The sequence below is a fragment of the Castor canadensis genome, chromosome 7 (assembly GCF_047511655.1).
Source record: "Castor canadensis chromosome 7, mCasCan1.hap1v2, whole genome shotgun sequence".
Lineage (NCBI taxonomy): Eukaryota > Metazoa > Chordata > Mammalia > Rodentia > Castoridae > Castor > Castor canadensis.
In genome coordinates, this window is record NC_133392.1 from 141,524,640 (window position 1) to 141,546,395 (window position 21,756).

A 21,756-nucleotide genomic window follows, 5' to 3' on the forward strand; every position below is an offset into this window, starting at 1 on the left:
CCTGGGACTTTTTAGCTTTAGCTACTTTCCAAATAGAGTCTCACTTTTACACCTGGCCAGCCTGGACCTTGATCCTCTTATTTACACCTCCCACATTGCTGGGCTAACAGATGCACACCACCACACCCAGGTTGAGAAGGGGTCTCAGAGAATTTTTTGCAGGGGCTGGCCTCGAATTGTAATCCAACCAATCTCTGCCTCCCAAGTAGCTGAGATTACAGGTGTGAACCACTGTGGCCTGATTGTGATTTTTTTTATTTCTTTTTTTATTATTCATATGTGCATACAATGCTTGGGTCATTTCTCCCCCCTGCCCCTACCCCCTCACTTACCACCCACTCCGCCCCTCCCTCTCCCCCCCACCCCCTCAATGCCCAGCAGAAACTATTTTGCCCTTATTTCTAATTTTGTTGAAGAGAGAGTATAAGCAATAATAGGAAGGAACAAGGGTTTTTGCTAGTTGAGATAAGGATAGTTATACAGGGAGTTGACTCACATTAATTTCCTGTGTGTGTGTGTTACCTTCTAGGTTAATTCTTTTTGATCTAACCTTTTCTCTAGTTCCTGGTCCCCTTCTCCTATTGGCCTCAGTTGCTTTTAAGGTATCTGCTTTAGTTTCTCTACATTGAGGGCAACAAATGCTAGCTAATTTTTTAGGTGTCTTACCTATCCTCACCCCTCCCTTGTGTGCTCTCGCTTTTATCATGTGCTCAAAGTCCAATCCCATTGTTGTGTTTGCCCTTGATCTAATGTCCGCATATGAGGGAGAACATAGGATTTTTAGTCTTCTGGGCCAGGCTAACCTCACTCAGAATGATGTTCTCCAATTCCATCCATTTACCAGCGAATGATAACATTTCGTTCTTCTTCATGGCTGCATAAAATTCCATTGTGTATAAATACCACATTTTCTTGATCCATTCGTCAGTAGTGGGGTATCTTGGCTGTTTCCATAACTTGGCTATTGTGAATAGTGCCGCAATAAACAGGGGTGTGCAGGTGCCTCTGGAGTAACCTGTGTCACAGTCTTTTGGGTATATCCCCAAGAGTGGTATTGCTGGATCATATGGTAGATCAATGTTTAGCTTTTTAAGTAGCCTCCAAATTTTTTTCCAGAGTGGTTGTACTAATCTACATTCCCACCAACAGTGTAAGAGGGTTCCTTTTTCCCCGAATCCTCGCCAACACCTATTGGTGGTGGTGTTGCTGATGATGGCTATTCTAACAGGGGTGAGGTGGAATCTTAGTGTGGTTTTAATTTGCATTTCCTTTATTGCTAGAAATGGTGAGCATTTTTTCATGTGTTTTTTGGCCATTTGAATTTCCTCTTTTGAGAAAGTTCTGTTTAGTTTACTTGCCCATTTCTACATTGGTTCATTAGTTTTGGGAGAATTTAGTTTTTTAAGTTCCCTATATATTCTGGTTATCAGTCCTTTGTCTGATGTGTAGCTGGCAAATATTTTCTCCCACTCTGTGTGTGTTCTCTTCAGTTTAGAGACCATTTCTTTTGATGAACAGAAGCTCTTTAGTTTTATGAGGTCCCATTTATCTATGCTATCTCTTAGTTGCTGTGTTGCTGGGGTTTCATTGAGAAAGTTCTTACCTATACCTACTAACTCCAGAGTATTTCCTACTCTTTCCTGTATCAGTTTTAGAGTTTGTGGTCTGATATTAAGATCCTTGATCCATTTTGAGTTAATCTTGGTGTAGGGTGATATACATGGATCTAGTTTCAGTTTTTTCCAGACTGCTAACCAGTTTTCCCAGCAGTTTTTGTTGAAGAGGCTGCTTTTTCTCCATCGTGTATTTTTAGCGCCTTTGTCAAAGACAAGTTAGTTATAGTTGTGTGGCTTCATATCTGGGTCCTCTATTCTGTTCCACTGATCTTCATGTCTGTTTTTGTGCCAATACCATGCTGTTTTTATTGCTATTGCTTTGTAATATAGTTTGAAGTCAGGTATCGTGACACCTCCAGCATTGTTTTTTTGACTGAGTATTACCTTGGCTATTCGTGGCCTCTTGTGTTTCCATATAAATTTCACGGTAGATTTTTCAATCTCTTTAATGAATGTCATTGGAATTTTGATGGGAATTGCATTAAACATGTAGATTACTTTAGGGAGTATCGACATTTTTACTATGTTTATTCTACCAATCCATGAGCATGGGAGATCTCTCCACTTTCTATAGTCTTCCTCAATCTCTTTCTTCAGAAGTGTAAAGTTTTCCTTGTAGAGGTTGTTCACATCTTTTGTTAGGTTTACACCTAGGTATTTGATTTTTTTTGAGGCTATTGTAAATGGAATTGTTTTCATATATTCTTTTTCAGTTTGCTCATTGTTAGTGTATAGAAATGCTAATGATTTTCCTATGTTGATTTTATATCCTGCTACCTTGCTGTAGCTATTGATGGTGTCTAGAAGCTTCTGAGTAGAGTTTTTTGGGTGTTTAAGGTATGGGATCATGTCATCTGCAAATAGGGATATTTTGAGTTTCTTTACCTATTTGTACTCCTTTTACTCCTTCTTCTTGCCTAATTGCTCTGGCTAGGAATTCCAGTACTATGTTGAATAGGAGTGGAGATAGTGGACATCCTTGTCTGATTCCTGATTTTAGAGGGAATGGTTTCAGTTTTTCTCTGTTAAGTATAATGCTGGCTGTAGGTTTGTCGTATATAGCTTTTATAATGTTGAGGTACTTTCCTTCTATTTCTAGTTTTCTTAGAGCTTTTATCATGAAATGGTGTTGGATCTTATCAATGGCTTTTTCTGCATCTATTGAGATGATCAGTGGTTTTTTTCTTTGCTTCTGTTGATGTGGTTTATTACATTGATTGATTTTCGTATGTTGAACTACCCTTGCATTCCTGGGGTGAAGCCTACGTGGTCGTGGTGAATAATCTTTTTGATGTGTTGTTGAATTCTGTTTGCCATTATTTTGTTGAGGATTTTTGCATCAGTGTTCATTAAGGAGATTGGCCTATAGTTCTCCTTTTTGGATGTGTCTTTGCCTGGTTTTGGGATAAGTGTAATACTGGCTTCATAAAATGTGTTAGGTCTAGAAGGTAACACACATGCACAGGAAATCAATGTGAATCAACTCCCTGTATAGCTATCCTTATCTCAACTGGCAAAAACCCTTGTTCCTTCCTATTATTGCTTATACTCTCTCTTCAACAAAATTAGAGATAAGGGCAAAATAGTTTCTGCTGGGTATTGGGGGGGAGAGGGAGGGGGCAGAGTGGGTGGTAAGGGAGGGGGTAGGGGCAGGGAGGAGAAATGACCCAAGGATTGTATGCACATATGAATAATAAAACAATAAAAATTAAAAAAAATAAAAACCTTATGGTTCAGCAAAATAAATAAATAAATAAAATATGTTAGGCATTTTTCCTTCTCTTTCTAGTTCATGGAACAGTATAAGGAGGGTTGGTATCAGTTCTTCTTTAAAGGTCTGATAGAATTCAGCAGAGAACCCATCAGGTCCTGGACTTTTCTTTTTGGGGAGACTCTTGATTGCTGCTTCAATTTCATTTTGTGTTATAGATCTATTCAGGTGATTAATTTCCTCTTGGTTCAGTTTTGGATGATCATATGTATCTAGAAATCTGTCCATTTCTTTAAGAGTTTCAAATTTATTTGAATATAGGTTCTCGAAGTAGTCTCTGATGATTTCTTGGACTTCCATGGTGTTTGTTGTTATCTCCCCTTTTACATTCCTGATTCTACTAATTTGGGTTTTTCCTCTCCTCATTTCAGTCAGGTTTGCCAGGGGTCCGTCGATCTTGTTTATTTTTTCAAAGAACCAACTTTTTGTTTCATTAATTCTTTGTATGGTTTTTTTTGTTTCTATTTTGTTGATTTCAGCTCTTATTTTTATTATTTCTCTCCTATTTTTTTTTTGGGATTTGCTTGTTCTTGTTTTTCTAGGAGTTTGAGATGTATCATTAGGTCATTGATTTGGGATCTTTCAGTCTTTTTAATATATGCACTCATGGCTATAAACTTTCCTCTCAGGACTGCCTTTGCTGTGTCCCATAGGTTCCGGTAGGTTGTGTTTTCATTTTCATTGGCTTCCAGGAACTTTTTAATTTCCTCTTTTATTTCATCAATGACCCATTGTTCATTAAGTAATGAGTTATTCAGTTTCCAGCTGTTTGCATGTTTTTTCTGACTGTGATTTTGTTTTAACCAACTGTTCTTAGGGGCTTGGAGCAGAAGGGCAGATTTTGCATGTGCTCATTTGCCATACTGCTCAGAAGTCTTGATTTTTTGTTTTTGGTTTTGGTTTTGATTTTATAAGACTTCACTATGTAGCCCAGGTTGGCCTGGAACTCACAGTTCTCCTGCCTCAGACTCCCTAGTGCTGGGATTACACATATGAACCACCATACCCAACTGGGTGCCGCTGCTTTATCTGCACTAATGAGAATGGACCCTGGTCCCTGCAGCTCTGCCCACACCATCCCTTGCCCCTGAAATGCCAGTGCCATTCCTTCCTATCCTTTGGGCTTGGTGGGAGCACCTGCTTCTTCGCCTTCCTGCAGGATTTAGAGAAAGGAACAAAAAGTTCAAGCTCACTGGTGTCACAGGTCAGGAGGTAACTATGGCAAATAGGACTGCAGATGCCCTATCTAATGGGACTTCTAGAGACTGCTGTCATCCAGGACTCCAGACTCAGTGTTGCTAGAACCTCCTGGTTTTCAAAAGAGCCAGAAAATTCAGTTTTTATGTGAAATCTCAAGATTTCTAAATAGTAGCAAATTACTCAAATTTAAGGACCACCTTGCAGGGCACAAGATAGCAATCCCAAGTTGGAGGACCAAACTGCCAGCTCTGTATGGTGTCTCACTCGCCACAACTGTGTGACTTTGAGTCCACCTTGCTAGACTGAGGGGTCTCTAAAAAGAGTCTTCTTTTCTCCCGCCCCTCAGAAAATCCCAAGATCTGAGCAGATGCAGGGGCTCCAGCAGCATGTTGACTACAGACCAATCAGTTGATGGAAGGGTGTGAACCCATGAGTCTCTATGCTTCCAAGAACTATCAGGCACCCAGGTGCTCTCTTCTCAGCCAACACATACTGTCAAAGCAGAGCTTGGGGACCTCAAAGCCCTGTCCCCCTGCCTCCCACAGGGCTGCACACCTCATGGAAATCAAAGGTCAGCATGCACATTAAAGCAATGATGGTGAGGGTAACATTTAACATCTGTTAAATTAGCCCCAAATGGGTTGATTTTAATAATGCTAATGTGGATCCAAAAACTCTGGAATGAGCTGATGGAGTGGCTCAAGTGGTAGAGCACCTGCCTAGCAAAGGTGAGGCCCTGAGTTCAAACACCAGTGCCACAGGGGGGGAAAAAAAAAGAAAGGAAAAGAACATACACTCTGGAGTGGTCCACTGTATCCCACAGAAGGAGTTTTGGACTGGGATCAAGTGCATCAGATTCACGTCCACCTCACCTCCTTACTAGAAACTAGATGAGGTTACTTATCCCTTTGGAACACTGATGTTGGGTTCCTCGACTGAAAACTGGAAGTAATAATGCTGATTTTGAAGAATGGATGTAAGAGTTATGTGAGACGATGTGAGCCAAACTGTCCAGCACATAGAAACTAATAAAGAAACAAGCACACGTACACTAGCAGTGTAGTTAGTAAAACCATGGTTTAAAGCAATACTATGTCAAAGCTCTTTAACCAGCCACTCCTGACTATTTACCCTGAAGAATATCATTCCAGAGGGGGAAAAAAATGAGCTGTGGGCACTCATTTTATCAATGCAATATCATTTATAACAACAGGGACACAGTTCAGCAATCCAACAGACATCTACAGGCAACAAACATCACGGTAAATGGTACAGTACACGCAGGAGCACCAGGCAAATGAAGCAGCTTACTGAGTGCATTCTACATCCCAGTGACAAGCATGTAAAAATGTGTTCTGCAGACATATGGGCAGAGATTTGAACAAGACCGAAAAATTAAAACAGCTGTTGGGCTAGGATGGTAAGGTTGAGAGTGATTTTTAAAGAGACCCTTTTACTGATGCTATATTATTGTTTTTACAGTAAACAATACTGTAAAGGAGGAGTGTTGTGGGATGGAGAAGATGACAACACAGCTGGCCAAGAGCAAAACAACTGAGCCTGAGCAGAGGGGGTGGTGATGTCAACAGAGGAGTATGTAATTATGAGGGACAGGATGAGGTCATTGCACCACGTCTTCCTGCCAGCCCCTGCCCCAGCTCCTGCCCTGACCAGCCTAGGCAAAGTGTTTATTGGTACCTGGCACAAAAGGAGTGATCAGCCCATGACGGTGGCAGCAGTGGAGGCTGCTGCCGCTGCTACTCTTGTGAAAAGCACTCAGTTAGAAATCAAGAGATTCCAACTTTGCTTCTAGCCCTACTTTGGACTCACTGTACAGATTTGAGCAAGCTACTAAATCTCAGTTTGCTCATTTGTAAAATGGGACAAAACAAAAGCCATTGCTCTGAAACGTGGGTTCTTAACCTACTGTAAGTCCTTTCCCTCTCTCTGGGTCTCAGTTTCTCCAGCTGTACTCTAAGCTATGAAACCCCCCAAGCTTTAATTTCCTTATTCTAATTGGCAGACCAGAACTGCCTTTGAAACGTGAAGGCCAGCTGTCCTTTACTGAGCGCTCGCTGGGTTCAGCACTGTACTTCACATGCATTAGTGCAGGCAGTTGCCCTCACTCACCCAAGACACCTGAGGTCAGGTTTCACACCTCCCCTCTCTCCTATCTGCACTTATTCCCTAAAAATGTAAGCACCAAATCAGGGGTTTTCAACTTCAGCACGGCTGACATTTTGAAGTAGGTAACTCTTTGTCGTTAGGGCTATCCGTGCATTGTAGGATGTTTTCCCGTTCCCTGGCCTCTATCTCTTAAAGGCTAGCAGTACCCACCACCACTGCCCAGTTATGACAACCAATATGTCTTCAAAAGCTGTGAAATGTCTCTTAGGAGAGCCACTAGCATGAAAGATCTCATCCAGGCCGCTGGCTTTAAGTACCATCTCCACCATCTCCACGCTGACACCTTTCAGATTTACACCTGCAGCCTGAACTCTTCCAGGAAGCCCACATTCATATATCCACCTGCCTGATGGGCACAGCCACCCAAATGTCTAATAGCATCTCAAAGTCAACATCTCCAACGCAGAACTCCTGATCTATGACACCCATCAAACCAGCTCCTGCCGCAGTCTGCTCCTTGGCAGTAAGTGACAGCTCCATCCTTCCTCCTGGACTTCTGTTTCTCTCTCCCTCATCCCATAGCCAATCCATCAGCAAATGCAGGGGGCTCTGCCTTCAAAACAAACCAAAATCCAACCACTTGTCACCACAGCTGGCACTGCCATTTCCACTCATCTCCAGCTGCTACCACCTCCAGGTGAGATGGCTGCAGGAGACTCTGCCTGGTCTTCCCTTGACACCCTTGTCCTCCTAGAGGCTATTCTCTGTGAAAGGGGTGGCCCTTCTGAACACAAGAAGACAATGTTTGCTTCTACTCTCCAAGCCCTGCCATGGCTCCCCAGATCACTTGTCTGAGTCCCACATCAAGAAGATGTGGCAAGAAGATCTCCTCCTGCCATCTCCCCGAAGCCAGGAGCCCAGCTACCTGCAGCCCTGACTGGCTGATGCTCCAGCCTCCAGGTCTTTGCACTCACTGGTTGTCTGCCAGGAATGTTCCCTCTCCCAGCAATCCCCACTCACATACACCTGCCTCAGTCACTCACTCTACATCTCTGCTCAAATGTCGCATTCTCAGGAGAATGAGCCTTTTTAAAATAACCACCTTCCAGCCTCCCACCCCATTCCCTTGGCGGATTTGTTCTTCCTCATGGCACTGTCACCATCAAACAAACTACATACTCCACTCGCTTGCTTTTTTATCATCTGTCTCGTTCTGCCAGTGTATGAGCTCCTAGCAGAGTTTCAAGAGGCACTCAGAAACTGATGGCCTTTGTCTAGGTTACAGTTACATATTCCCAGCAACTACAATAGTACCTGCCACACAATAGGTACTCAATAAACATGCATTACATGAATCTTCATGTTAACCCTACATAGTAACCATCCTTATTATTCCCATTTTATAAACTGACATCCTGAGAGGTTAAGTAACCCCATCTAGACCATTTTGTTAGAAGGTAATGCCCACAGGGACACTCTGACCCACCTTCCCAAGGGTGTCCCAAAGTCTCACATTAAGCTGGATTTTAGATGGTTTTACAGATTGGCTTTTAAAAACACTTACCAATTAACTGCAAAGAGCAAATAAACCTTGCCAGGCAGGGAGGCTCACACCTGTAATCCCAGCTACTCAAGAGGTGAGGATCAGGAGGATTGAAGTAACAAAGCCAGCCCTCGGCAAAAACTTGACACCCTATCTGAGAAATGACTATAAGCAAAAAGAGCTGGGGTTGTAGCTCAAGTGGTAGATGCCTTCTGAGTTCAAACCCCAGTGCTGCCCAAATAAATAAACCTTAACCTTAATCTCACACTGTAGTCAAAATAGAAATGTAAAACTGTAACACTTTTAGGAAAAAACAGGAGAAAATCTTTGGAAGTGAGGCCTAGACACACAGTGCTTAGACTTGATGCCAAAAGCACTATTCCTAAAAGGGAAATTTGATAACTCTGACCTCATCCAAGTCAAAAATGGCTGCTCTATGGAAGTCTATGGGAAAAGGATGAAAAGACAAGATACATACTAGGAGAAAACATTTACAAACTGTACATCCATTAAAGGACTGGTGTCCAGACCTGCCCAGCCTCTTCTCTATAGATCATAAAGAGTAGTAGTGTTTGCCCAGGGCTAGTGGAATTAGGGTGAACTGGGGGTGACTATTAAAGGGTACAAGGTTTCCTTTTGGGGTGATGGAATATTCCAAAGTCAATTGTGTTGATAGCTGCATAATTCTGTGAATATATTAAAAGCCAGTGAATTGTATGCTTATAATGAGTGAAATGGATGAGATATGAATTATATTGCAACAAATCTGTTGCCCAAAAAAAAAACAATTACAAAAGTTTATATACTATATGATTTCATTGATAGAACATTTTGGGAATGACAAAATTCTAGAAATGAAGGATGGATCAGTGATCACCAAAGTGCAGGGAGGGAGTAAAGGAAGAAAGAGAGGTGAATGTGGTTATAATAGGGCAGCACAAAAGGCCAGCATTTTAACTGTAGTGGTGAATGCACAAACCTACAAGTGTGATAACTTGCATAGAACTAAGCACAAATACATACAACACAGAAGTGAAACTGGAGAGCCGGAGTAAAATCTCTATGTTGTGTCAATGTCAGTATCTTCATTGTCCTATGTTAAATGTTGCCATTGCAAAAAGCAAGGCAAAAGGTATAGGGAATCTCTGTATTTTTCCTACAGCTGCCTGTGAATCTACATTTACCTCAATGAAAATTCCAGTAAAAACAGCATACTGAAATCACAAAGGACTCTGTGCTACTCTCTCTTTCTTTTCTGATTAAACAGCCTCCTCTATGATACAGATGGACCATGAATCTTAACAGCTACTAACTACATCACTCCTCTTAACAAGGAAGAGCAGACTTCAGGCTCAATGCCAAGTCAAGAGGTGTTTAGTTGTGTATTTTATCTAGATGATATAAAGTAGAATTAAGAACACAGATTCTTAGGGTTGGTGGAGTAGCTCAAGTGGTAGAGTGCCTGCCTAGCAAGCATGAGGCCCTGAGTTCAAGGACCAGTACTGACCCCACCCCCCCAAAAAAAAAAGAAAGAAAAAAAAAGAACACAGATTCTCGAAGCTGCCAGACACGAATTCCAATCCCATACTCTGTTCTTACTGTGTCTTCTTAACCTCAGTCACCTCATCTGTAAAATGGGAATGACAGCAGTACCTACATCATGGTGTGGTAAGTTTCAAGTCAATAAATGTGTGTACACACATATGTTTAAACATTTGACACGAAGTTTTAGCTATCATTGTCTTATAACAAGGCTTGAGAAAAAAATCACAATGTCTTACCAAGTGTTAGAAGCACACATAAATGCCAAACTAACTCTCAGAACTGTCCTTCTGTCCCTCCATTGTCCTGAGCCCATATCCGGCGTCCAGCCAAGCCAGTAGACCAGGAAGTAGCACTGCACCCACCTGCGCACTTGGTGCGGCTGAGCAGCGGCGGACCGGGGCGGCCAGTGCCCCCGTCCCCAGGGCGTGTGAGTAGCACGCTGATCTCATACTCGGTGTCAGGGTCAAGGTGCCACAGCTTGTAGGTCTGCAGACTGACGGCGTGCACCTCAGCCCATGGGCCGCGCGCCATGCGGTACTCGATCTCCTTGCGCACGATAGGCCCATCCCCAATGATGGAATTGGTGTTGAGCTGTATGATGAGGTAGGTGGGGCCCGCACGCAGCAGCTGTGGGGGTGCGATGGGAGTCGGGGGCTCTGCCAGGAGACGGGGGAGAGGTGGATCCAACAGATGAGGATACCACCGTAAGATCCCTCAGAATCCCACCATATCTCCACCCCCAAGACCCTTTCCTGTCCTCCCAAACCTCTCAGGCAGCTATCACACCCTGGACCAGACCTGCTCTCTGGCCCCACTAAATCCCCAGGCCCTAAGGGGCACAGCTCCAAAGACTGACCCCTCAGCCCACACCCACTTCCTCACTCGCCTCTGAATCCCTCAAGTCCTCGCCTCCTGGGGCTGAGGCGAGCACAGCTCGCTGGGTCAACACCTGAAAGGTACAATCAGACCCCGCCTCACCAAGCTCTCACCAGGACCCCATCCCCCACAGGCCCCACCCCTCAGCCAGGCCACGCCCCTCGACCAGACCTCACTGGGATGACACTGTTCCCTCTGCAGGCCTAGTGATTCAGACAACGCCCAGAACTAGATGCAGTTGGTCTCATCCCTCACGCCCCCAGCAGTCCCCGCCTTTTCCAGACCCTGACTCCTCCTCTGGCCACGCCCATTTAGCCTTCCTCAGGCTCCTAGGTACTGACCCTTGACGATGAGCTCTGCAAAGTTGGAGACACCCGCACCGCGAGGGGCCTGGGACACGCATCGGTACAGGTCCTGCTCGGCGCGGCCCACGGCAGCCAGCGGGAAAGTAGCCAGGAAGCGCCGGTGGCTGATGTGCCGCACACCAGCCACAGGCACCAGCTCCCCACTCTGCCGCTGCAGGGGGAAGAGGGGTGGCAGGGTCAGGGTGAAGATAGAGGTCCCGATCTTGTTCTGACCTGGATGGGGAGGGGAGGGGGTGATTCTCCTGACCCTATTTACCCGTCCCTACTACACAGGGGTATTCGGGGTTCCAGGAATTCTGGAGTGATGAGAGACCCAAGAAGACAGCACAGCCTGGGAAAGCTGGCATGCACGTGCATGCCTGCTGAAGTGTGAAGGAAGGCCTCAGCACCTGGAAAGGGAGCCAGGCCTCGAAGGACACCCTCCAACCCTGACTAATGCCCACACCCCCCCTCACCTGCAGGAGAAAGCGTTCTGCCTCAGCTGCTCGTCCTGCAGCCATGCACTGGAATGACGCGTTCTGACCGGCATTGACCTCCACATCGCCCAAGCGGGAGAAGTGAGGGGCCTTTGCTGTGGGAATAGAGCTGAGACATGAGCTGGGCCTGCGCCACTGCAGACAGGACAAAGGCCCCGCACCTCTCACCCCTGCACCCCCAGTGGGCTGGGACTCACCGCAGGGGTAGCTGAGAAGTAGGATGTCATCTAGGCCCATATAGCCCCTGCGATCTGGGGAGATGAGGGCCTCAAACAGTACCTGGGGGAGGCCAAAGGGTCCCTGTCATACTGACTTCCAGGACAGGTGCCCACAAGGAGCCCCCTTCAGCTGGGTCCAGCCCTTTCTCATCCCCATCAGCCAGCAGAGGTCTGCCCAGCTCTCACTGACCCTTCCTACCAACCAGCTGGTGGGGGAAGGGGGGTCAGCAGGCAGAGGGAGCAAGGTCAACACTAGTAGTTCTGTCCCAATCCTGGACAATTACCTTAAAGCAGCAAAACTCTTCCCAGCCAGAGTTTCCAGGCTGGCACTGTTTTAACTCACCCCTGACCTTAGCTAAAGACTATTTCTATTAACAATGACCTCTGATACAGAACCTGGACTCACCCCAGACTAATTCACACTTTGACCACAGATTGACTCCTGATGCCAAAATACAGAACTGATGTCAAAGTGGCCTCCCTCTGTCCTCATCCCCAGCCACAGGCTGACCACAGACTGAAGCCAGCCCACCTGATATTCATTGGGCCAGAAGGTGCTGACAGCCAGCTCAGCCTGGTGCCACTGATGGCCGTGGGATCCGGTCATATTCCAGACAGCACTGCCTAGGGGACCCCCATTAACACGCACATAGACACCCAGGGTGCCAGGGCTGTGCCCATCCCGGCTGTACAGGAAGTAGCTGAACTGCACACAGTGGGTGTCATTCTCACTCAGGCTCTGGAAGATGATGTGGGCCCGCTGGCCTGGGGCATGCTGGGAAGCATTGACCATCAAGTAGGCACCTGGACAGAGAAAGAAATAAGAGGCAGAAGGCAAGGAGAACTTAGAGGAGACCAGGGTCAGATTGGGCACTGAGGAGGGGCAGAAATAAAGGACTCCAGGCATTTGGACCCACCAGGAGTCAGGGATGAGGGCTCTGAGTTCTGGTCCCAGCTCCGACTCAGAGGGTAAGTCCCTTCCTCTCCAGTGCCTGGCTCCCAAAGGGGAGGGCTGGAGCAGCAGAAAACACCCAAACTCAGCCTTGCCAAAACTGTGACAGCCCCTCACCACTCACAGGCCACAGTCAAAGCCCAGGTCCTGCCTAAGACACAGCTTTCCCAAGTTCTGGGCTGGCCTTGGAGGCAGGGACTATAATGTTCTCTCACCTCAGGAGTCAAGAGTAGGGCACATGGCAGGCCCTCTGGGGCCACTGCTTCCAGAGCCCCCCCTCCACTTTCCCCTGTGGGCTTTCCTCCTGGCCCAGGTCATTCATAAACTGTATGTCTGTCTCACCACCAGCCTACCATGTCTCCAGGCTCTACTGTGTCCCCACAAAGACTCTGAGCCCAAGCTCAGTGAATATGTAGAACAGAGACCGAGTGAAAGGACTAACTTCCCTTCCCTGTTTAGATTCCAGGGACACAAACTCTCCTGATTTCCAGCCTGGACAAGGCATCTCTACGCCTTCCCTGGAGAGCCAGGCTATGTGCTGGGGCAGTGAAGGGGGACTCCTCAGGACATGACTGGGGATTAGGGCTTCCCTCTTGGGGAAAGATGCCCAGCAGCTGCCAGGAGAGGCCTGCAGCAACCCAGCTCCGCCTCCTCCCTCCGGGGCTTGGCTGCCAGCCAACACAAGCACATTCAGAGCCCTGCTCCAGGAGGGCTCCCCAGGGACTCCACTGGGGATCTCATTCATCTCCCTGAGCCAGGAGCCCTGTGGAGTTGCCTCCTGGATAGGTCCCGGTAGGGAAGTAAATGAAACTCCAGGTAGCCAATCCCCACTCAGCAAGGAGCACAGCCCCATCCCTGCAGGACAGGCACAGGACACTCCCCTCAGTCTGGGTCCATTCCTGCTGCCTCTCTCCTCTACTGTGAACAGCTGCTCCTTCAGCCTCAAGCTTTGCTCTTGCCTCTTCCTCTGGCTCCCTCTGTCTCTCTCTCTCTTCTCCCATTCTGCCTCTCTCTCCTGCCTTCCTTTACTCCCATTGTCCCTGTGGCTCTTCCTCTCTCCCCTTCTCTCTTGAGTGTGAATCTCCTTCCTTGCTCCGCTCCCCACCCTCTTCCCTAGGCTGTGAGCACCAGGAGGGTGGACACTGTCCATGCCCACCACCACCTTCTGGACCTAGCACCCTCACACCAGACCCACAATCTCTCTCCCTTTCTCACTGGGTATCTCTGCCTGAGGCCACATGGGTAGGGAAGCAGGACTGTAAGAGGTGAATCTAAGCTAGTTCTCTTGTACCTAATGGCCAACAGTGTACCAGGCTGCAGCTGGGTCCTAGGGGTACACAGAGGCCACACAGGGCCCCTGCACGGTGGGCACCTTCACAGATGGTTCTCAGACAAGCCGGACTATGATACCCACTAGAACAGAGGTCTATGAAGAGCGGCGAGCCCTGATGAGGCAGATGAAGGCCCAGGAAAGGCACAGTTGAGCAAATGCACAGAAGGGGTGGTGGGAGCGGATCAGGGTGAGCGGCAGAGGCCACCTTCCCAGCCAGGCCCTGAGGATCCTCTCTCCTACTGGCTTGAAGTTCTACCCACCACTGAAAACCTCTGCCTCCTTCCCCAGCTCAGGTCAGGATGTGAGTTGAACGGATAGGGCAAAAGGGAGGGGTCTCCTGGTTGTCCATTCTGAGGTTCACTCAGAAAGCCCATTTGGTCCTCACATTATGTCCTGAGACACAAGTAATAAAGTGGATCATTTAGTCTCCATCTGTCTTCTTCATTTATCTTTTTTATGGTTTTCTTTGGGGGTGAGGGCAGTACTGGGGTTTGAACTCAGGGCCTTGCACATGCTAGGCAGATGTTCTACCACTTGAGCCATGCCTCCAACCCTCTTTGCTTTAGGCTTTTTTCAGATAGGGTCTTGTGAGTTTGGGGAGGGGGGAGGGTTTAACTTGTTTGTTTTGTTTTATTTTGCTCTTATTTGCCTGCTTCAGATCTTGATCCTCCTATCCATGTCTCCCTTGTTGCTGGGATTACAGATGTACACCACCACACCTGGCTTGTTACTGATGGCGAGTAGCTCACCATGAGGCAGATCCGCAGGGGCCCGGGTACCAGGGTGGATCCGCACTTGCTCCCACTGGAAGTCATCGTACTGGGCCTGATTGTACTCGCAGGGTACCGCTGGGTCACTGACCTCCTCGAATGTGCAGCCAGCTGTGAGGATAGGGCTTGATTATCCCAGGTTGGGGCAGGGCTGCTGGCCAGGAGGGCTCCGTGGACCCTCTAGGTTCCCACTGTCCCCTCCTACCCTGGCCCACCCTGTCCCCCTCCTCCTTGCTATTCCCTCCCAGTAACAAGACTCTCCTTCCTCTGCCCTCTCCCTCTTCCGAGGTACACCCCCCTTACTGTCCCCTCCTAATACCAAGACCTCTCTACACTGCCCACTCCCCCAGCACTTCCCAAGACCCTCCAGTGCGTGACCACCCACCAAGACTCTTAATAAAAGCTAGGCAGCACTACTGCTACAGCCCAAGAACCTCACAGTAACCCATGGGACCAGGCTTAGAATGATCCCCATTTTACTAATGAGGAAACTGAGGCTCAAAGAAACTGAATAACTTTCTCAGGGTCACACAGTTCTAGTGACAGAGGTGGAGTCTGAACCGAGATCTCCTCACTGCTACTCAATGTTCTTTCCTCTGTACTGTGCCAGGCATGTGGGCTGTCAGAGTCATGAATGCCCTAGGCCAAACCAATAGCATCTTTTTTTTTCTTTTCTTTTTTTGTGTGTGTGTCACTGGGGTTTGAACTCAGGTCCTCATACTTGCTAGGCAGGTGCTCTACCACTTGAGCCACTCCACCAGTCCTTTATTGTGATGAGTTTTTTCGAGATAGGGTCTCTGGAACTATTTCCGGGTACTGACTTTGAACTGCGATCCTCCTGATCTCTGCCTCCTGAGTAGCAAGGATTACAGGCGTGAGCCACCGGCACCTGACCCAATGGCATCTTAGAAATTGACAGTTGCTGGGCAGTGGTGGCTCACACCTGTAATTCTAACTACTTGGGAAGCTGAAATCAGGAGGATCTCAGTTCAAAGCCAGGCGAATAGTCAGTGAGACCTCATCTCAAAATAGCCAGAGCAAAATGGACTGGAGGTATGGCTCAAGTGGTAGAGATCCTGCTTTGCAAGTGTGAAGCCCTGAGTTCAAACCCCAGTCCCACAAAGAAAAAAAAAAAATGACAACAATCGCCACCAATCATCTCCTGCTTGCAACAAGCCTGGCACAATGTAAGGGTCAAGTTCAGAGAGCCTCCATTTCTGAGTCAGGGCCACAATTATTCCTCTTTGACAGACCAAGGGGATCAGTCATGCCCAAAGGCAACCAAGCCAGGTCTCCACTTGCAGGTATGGGACATGTGGAACCACAGCCATGAATGCACATACATGTATGACTACAGCAAGCAGATTCCCATGTCTGGAACCAATACTAACAGTTTAAATGAGAAGGAGAGGGAGGAAGAAGCCTGAAATGGACACAAGTCCTTTTGGTTGGTTATCTTCACTAGCTCATCAATGCCATCTGGGCTCGTTAGTGCCCAGAGTGGGCACTAGTAAACCTGAGAGTCTGAGAGTCACCGTCCCTGCACTCATCCCTGCCATCAAAATGGCCCCGCCAGGAGCACCAGGAGGCAAACAGTTAAGCAGCAGGTGCAATTGTGCAGGTCCTGTCCCAGTTGCCTGCCAGCCACTGATACTCCCTCCACATGACAGATGGTGTGGTGAAGACTTCTGACCCCAGTCCCACCCAGTAGAATAGCAGAGGGCTGTGGCATGGGACTGACTTGGGATTGAATCTTGACTCTGTAATTGGCCAACCTTGGTGACCCTGGGCAAGTCACATCTCTTTCTGAGCCTCAGTCTCCCAAGCCACACATGGGGTTGTAGAGGAGTCAATGCGGTGGTCACTTGGCGGGATGCCAAGCACAGGTAAGCTCAGGAAACAGGAGCTCTTACTGTGTGCCACCTGCATCCATGTAAGGAACAGAGGCCGGGTTTGAATCCAAGTCAGGCAGATGCCAAAGTCCACACTTCCCACCAGAAAGATGAGAAGGAGCAAACTGAGCTGCTTCCTGATCTCAGTAAGAGAGGGAGGGGACAAGACAAGACAGTAATCAGGAGCAAGTGGCACATGCCAGGCTTGCAGCAAGCAATCTCCCTTTTAGGAGCTCTGTGGTTCAGTAGCAGCGGCTTCTCGGCAGGCCACATGAAAAGACACCAGCAGAGCCAGGCAGGAAGGGGATCACCATTGCTGAGGTCTCCCTTTCCAACCCTTGGACCCCATCCAAGTGTGAAAAGATGAGATGTGGGCATGAGGCTGCACCAAGCACAGGGGGTATAGTACAGAGGGGGCCAGAACCTGCTGGGCTCTTTCTTTGCCTCTTTGTTTGAAAAACCCCAGTCAGTACTGGGTCCTGTGGCCTGGAGAAGTTGAGTTTTTAACCCTATCTGTGCTGGGAGGGCTGCAGCTCTCCCCCGAGAAAAAGATCCACAATGCAGCCCAGAAAGAGGGGCATCAGGAGGGCTTTCTGGAGGAGGAAGACAGCTGACTTCAGCCTGAACTGGACCTGCTCATGGGGATCTCAGTTAATCACTGAGGCAGAAGGATGGACAGAAAGGAAAGCCTAGGATCTAGGGGCCTGGGTAGGGCTCAGGTCTGTTTCTTCACAAGCAACAAGGCCACTGCCCTAGGAAGTCTCCCTGGAGGGCCTAGAGGTGCCAGCTCCTTGGCTTCCTCCTGTCCATCCTGACCCAGACCTCTCAGGCTGACAGACCTTCTCAGACTGACAGCCAGGCTGAAGTCTTGCTCCCAGCAGCCCCAGACCATCTGACCTCAGCCAGAGTAAACTCCAGACTGACTGACGCCAGTCACATGACCCCACACACACCACCCCCCCCCACTCTCCGACTCCCTGACCTTAGCCAAAGTGACTTCCAGCCGATTATCCCAGACAGAATGACCCCAATCTCATCCAGAGGGCCCCCTGGCTATCTGTCTTCAGCCAACATGACCACCAACTGATCCCGGCCAGAGAGACCCCTGACCTCTAACAAATGATCCTATATCTGACCACAGTCCCCTGGACTCTCAGGTTGCCTGACCCTATCCAGAGTGACCCCTTAGCCAGAATGCCTCTCTCCTTAGCCACTGAAGCCCTGGATCTTGAGCCAGGCCCAGTTTCAGCTCCAGCCCTGAGGGGATAACATCTCTGAGTCCAGTTTCCCCAAAGAGTGCCCAACCCTTACCTTTTCCCCAACTTCCCCAGGGATGGGAACAGTCAGCTCTCCCAATACTGGGAAAAGCCCCTGCCTGGATGGCTCAGGAGCTCCAAAGCCAAGTCCAAGTTCAACTCTTGCTGGAGACTGCCAGATTGGAGAAAAACTAAATCTGACTTCGGATTCAGAGCCGAATGGTAGGCAAGATCCCCCTAAACTCCACAGACACAGACCAACACCAACACCACCACTAGGGGGTTTCCAATTACCACCATGACTGTGCCTGTGACTCCTCAGCAACTCAAGCTACTATTATTATTATTCCTATTTTACAGATGGAAACTGAGGCTCCCAGACATGCAGTTGTTTGCCCAAGGCCACACAGCTACAATGTGCAGAAGTTCAGATTTAAGCCACCTGTGTTTATTCAAACAGACTGAGCACAAAGTAAGGCCCTGATTTGCTGTTGGTGGCATGTGTTAATTCAGTTTGCTCACTGGCAGTATAATGCAGTTACCAGGCTGACATTATTAAAGGACTCCGCCTTGCCCTCAGGGACCTCCAGGCTGAGTGAAGGTAAGGAAATAAGAAAGCAGAGAAAGGTCAAGGGTACAAGGTGAGGAAAAGAAGAGGTGAGTAGGTATAAGGAAGAGGCTTCCTGAAGGAGGGTGCATCTGAGCCAAGCCTGGAAGGAAGGCAGAGCTCTGCCCAGTAGAGATGAGTGGGAGGGCATCTGGGCCAGAGGACGGTGGGGGCAAAGGAAGGCAGTGAGTAAACAGTTTGTATACCACACAGGAAGGGGCCTGGACTGGCCCAAGAGATGGAGGCTGAGGTCGTATCACAGAGAGCCTTGAGTGCCTCATTTTGAATTGGGGAGCCACAGCAGATACTGGAGCAAAGGAGTACTAGGATTCTGATGAAATGAGTGACACATTCCATAAACAATGGGCAGGGCAGGTGGCTTCTCCAGAATGCAATTGAATCAGAGGGAGCTCAGAACCAAGCCACCAAGGGGTTTGGAGTCAGATATCAGGACTGGAAATAAACAGCATGTACTCCTCTCCCCTACACACACACAACTGTACACACACACATACATTCCCTTGCCCCAGCCTAATCCAAGCCTTGGGCACACAGTCTAAGCTAGACTGGGAACAAGGGGAAGACCAGGCCTCTCCTTGGACCCCCATCTCGGTGGAGGCTTCCCAGAGAGGTGGGCTGCACCAACTCAGGACCCCAGTGATCCCCCAGTCCCAGCTCAAACTGACCCAGCCACATTCCTCAGCTAATCTCCCCTATCTGGCTGGCGGTGGTTGCTGGAGCAACCGTCAGCCACAATTTGGGAAGGCAGGAGAAGGCTTATTCACATCTGCCTGGCTTTGGACAGGGTGATATCTGGGAAAGACCAACTTCTGGAGGAGTATGAGAGGAGGTCTCCCAGTATGAGGGTCTCTACACCTCCACATGCATGGGTGGCTGTGAGAATGACAGGACATCTGGAACCAAATACTAGACTGGGAAGCAGGAGACCTGGACCTTATTCCTGCTGCCTCCTTGTGGGGTAGGTGACTTGTCCTCTCTGAACCCCTGCTTCCTCAGCTATGAACTGAGGATGGGATCCTGTGATTCCAATCATCACTGCGTTGGTGTGCAAATGAGCAAAAATAAGTGGAGGCAGGAGAGGTGCCAGGGGGCGGGTTTGTCAGAGAGGGCATGGGGGTTTCCCAGGAAGGGCTGTAATTGTGGGTGTGTGGATTACACTTTTGAGCAGAGTATAAGGCCATATTCAGAAGGGAAGTGCATCCTGCGCTAGAAGTAGGAGATGTGGGGGCAGGGGAGAGTTGTGCATAAGCATGTATGTGTGTCACCAGACCTCTCTCCCTCTCACCCCAGACTGTAATGGCCCTCTGTGCTCACTGCGCCTACAGTCACCATCCCTGTTTTCAGAAGATTCTGAGTAAACGGAGCCTGTTTGCGATGAGATTTTCACTCCCTCTAGTTTGTCAATAAAACATCTGGTTCCCAAGGGTGACCCCAGGAGAAACAAAACTTCTCCCAAGAGATTGAAAATTCATGGGCTAGGATGTCACAAGACACCAGGTACAGTTCCAACCATGGCCAGGGGAACCCGGATACAATCCCAATGATGATACATCCAGATCAGACAGAAGCCAGGACTCCCCGAGCCACCCACCAGACCCCTCACTAGCTGACAGGAAATGAGTCCAGGCAGAGCTGGCAGCGAGATGCCCATCTTCTCATCACCTACAGTTCAGCACAGCTGCAACCGAGATCACCCAGAGCTGGCCACAGGCAGAGAAAGCTGAGCTGGCACCACCCAAAGAGCCAACTCAGAGCCTGGCAGTGTCAACATCTTGCCATCTCCACTGAGAATGAAAGGAAGCCAACTGTAGCAGGGAACTTTACCAGATTGGCTCCCTATCTGCTTGACCAAGATGCATTATGAATCCCAGAGTTAGCAGGAGGGCTGCCATATTAGCAGTTTCAGGGAAGGCACAGGTCCTGGGCTGGAAGCCACCAGAGGTTCAGGGCCAAGTGGAGGGTCTTGCAGTATGCAAGTAGAGTGGGCAGAGTTCCCAGATGCCCTGTGTCACATAAAGATGCAGTGCATGCACAGAGGGGCATGAGGCATGCACAACCCCACACGGTGAGGACTGTACTGCAGAAAGGCCCCACGGACAGAGGGACTGTGCACCGTCACAATGCTGCATGTGGGTACTCAATGTACAGTGCAGCAGCTACATAGTGTACAGAAACAATCCAGATGCATGATGTGGGCGGGCAGAGCACACAGCACACACAGCCCCCAGCACTGACATCTGACACAGTGTGGCAGAACTGGTCAGAGTCTGCTACCGTGGGAAGGTGTCACATCCATCGTGGGCGTGGCCCGGCACGGCTCCAGGCACAGCACAGTGCCACACAATGGGTGCGTGGAGGAAAGTAGTGGCAAGCTCAAGCCCTCCTAGTCCTTCTTCCTCTCCAGATGCTGCCCAGGGTCGGGCACAGAACAGGAGCTCCATACATTCTCGCAAAAAGAGTGTGCCCAGCACAGGCATACAGGACAGTTCAGAGATACAGGGAAGGGAAGGGTGCAGCATGGTGCAGAACCAAGCTGGGTGTAGCAACCCAGTCTCAAACAGAAACTCAATACAGTCCTGAGGAGTGGGGCAGGGGCAGAGAGAGGAGTCGGGGAGAGACAGTACAGAAAACAAGTGCAGAGAAGATGCCATGTGGAACAGTGGATTCAGTTCAAGGGCTGTGGGTCCAGAAACCCAATAAAGTGCACACAATCCGACAGCAATCAGATGCAGTACACAGATGTGCAGGTAGGTACTAGGCAGTGGTACTACCCACAAAAGTCCAGCCAGTTCCCAAAATGCAACAAGTGGTTCCAAGCTATGATAGTGCAATGGGGAACAGAGGTGTGCTGCAGTGAGGGCACTCAAGGCAATGTTGACCCTGAGCATCCAGTTAGAAACCTGGGGGAGTCTCGGCCATAATACCTACAGCAAAAAGCCGCACTGCCGAGCATGACAGCAGCTGAGGTGTAGTGGATGGGCTGGGCCAGAGGAGCGTAGCCAGTGCAGTGCACTGGGGTGCAGTGAGGCAGCAGGACACGTGCTATATGAGGCAAAGGCATGCTGTGTTCAGAAAATGAAACAGTGGAATGCAGATGAGCTAGGAACAGGAGACTCCACGTGCTCAGGGCAGGGAGAACACCCACGGCCAAAATGCAGCACAGCACACAGACACCACGTGATGCTAAG

The 21,756-nt window shown here is 48.7% G+C and overlaps 1 protein-coding gene across 9 annotated transcripts in view; it reads right to left on the minus strand.

Moving 5' to 3' along the window:
- Nucleotides 1-21,756, minus strand: part of Ptpru (protein tyrosine phosphatase receptor type U) — a 117,555-nt gene that overhangs the window by 45,499 nt on the left and 50,300 nt on the right. For 8 of the 9 annotated variants that reach the window (XM_074080760.1, XM_074080756.1, XM_074080755.1 and 5 more), the window contains exons 2-7: nucleotides 14,772-14,903; nucleotides 12,270-12,541; nucleotides 11,717-11,798; nucleotides 11,499-11,614; nucleotides 11,020-11,194; nucleotides 10,165-10,458 (exon numbers count right to left, since the gene is read on the minus strand). In XM_074080760.1, coding sequence (XP_073936861.1) covers nucleotides 10,165-10,458; nucleotides 11,020-11,194; nucleotides 11,499-11,614; nucleotides 11,717-11,798; nucleotides 12,270-12,530 — 928 coding nt within the window. In that variant the 5' untranslated portion in view covers nucleotides 12,531-12,541; nucleotides 14,772-14,903. The remainder of the gene's footprint in view (nucleotides 1-10,164; nucleotides 10,459-11,019; nucleotides 11,195-11,498; nucleotides 11,615-11,716; nucleotides 11,799-12,269; nucleotides 12,542-14,771; nucleotides 14,904-21,756) is intronic. The other variant, XM_074080759.1, reaches the window with a different exon arrangement.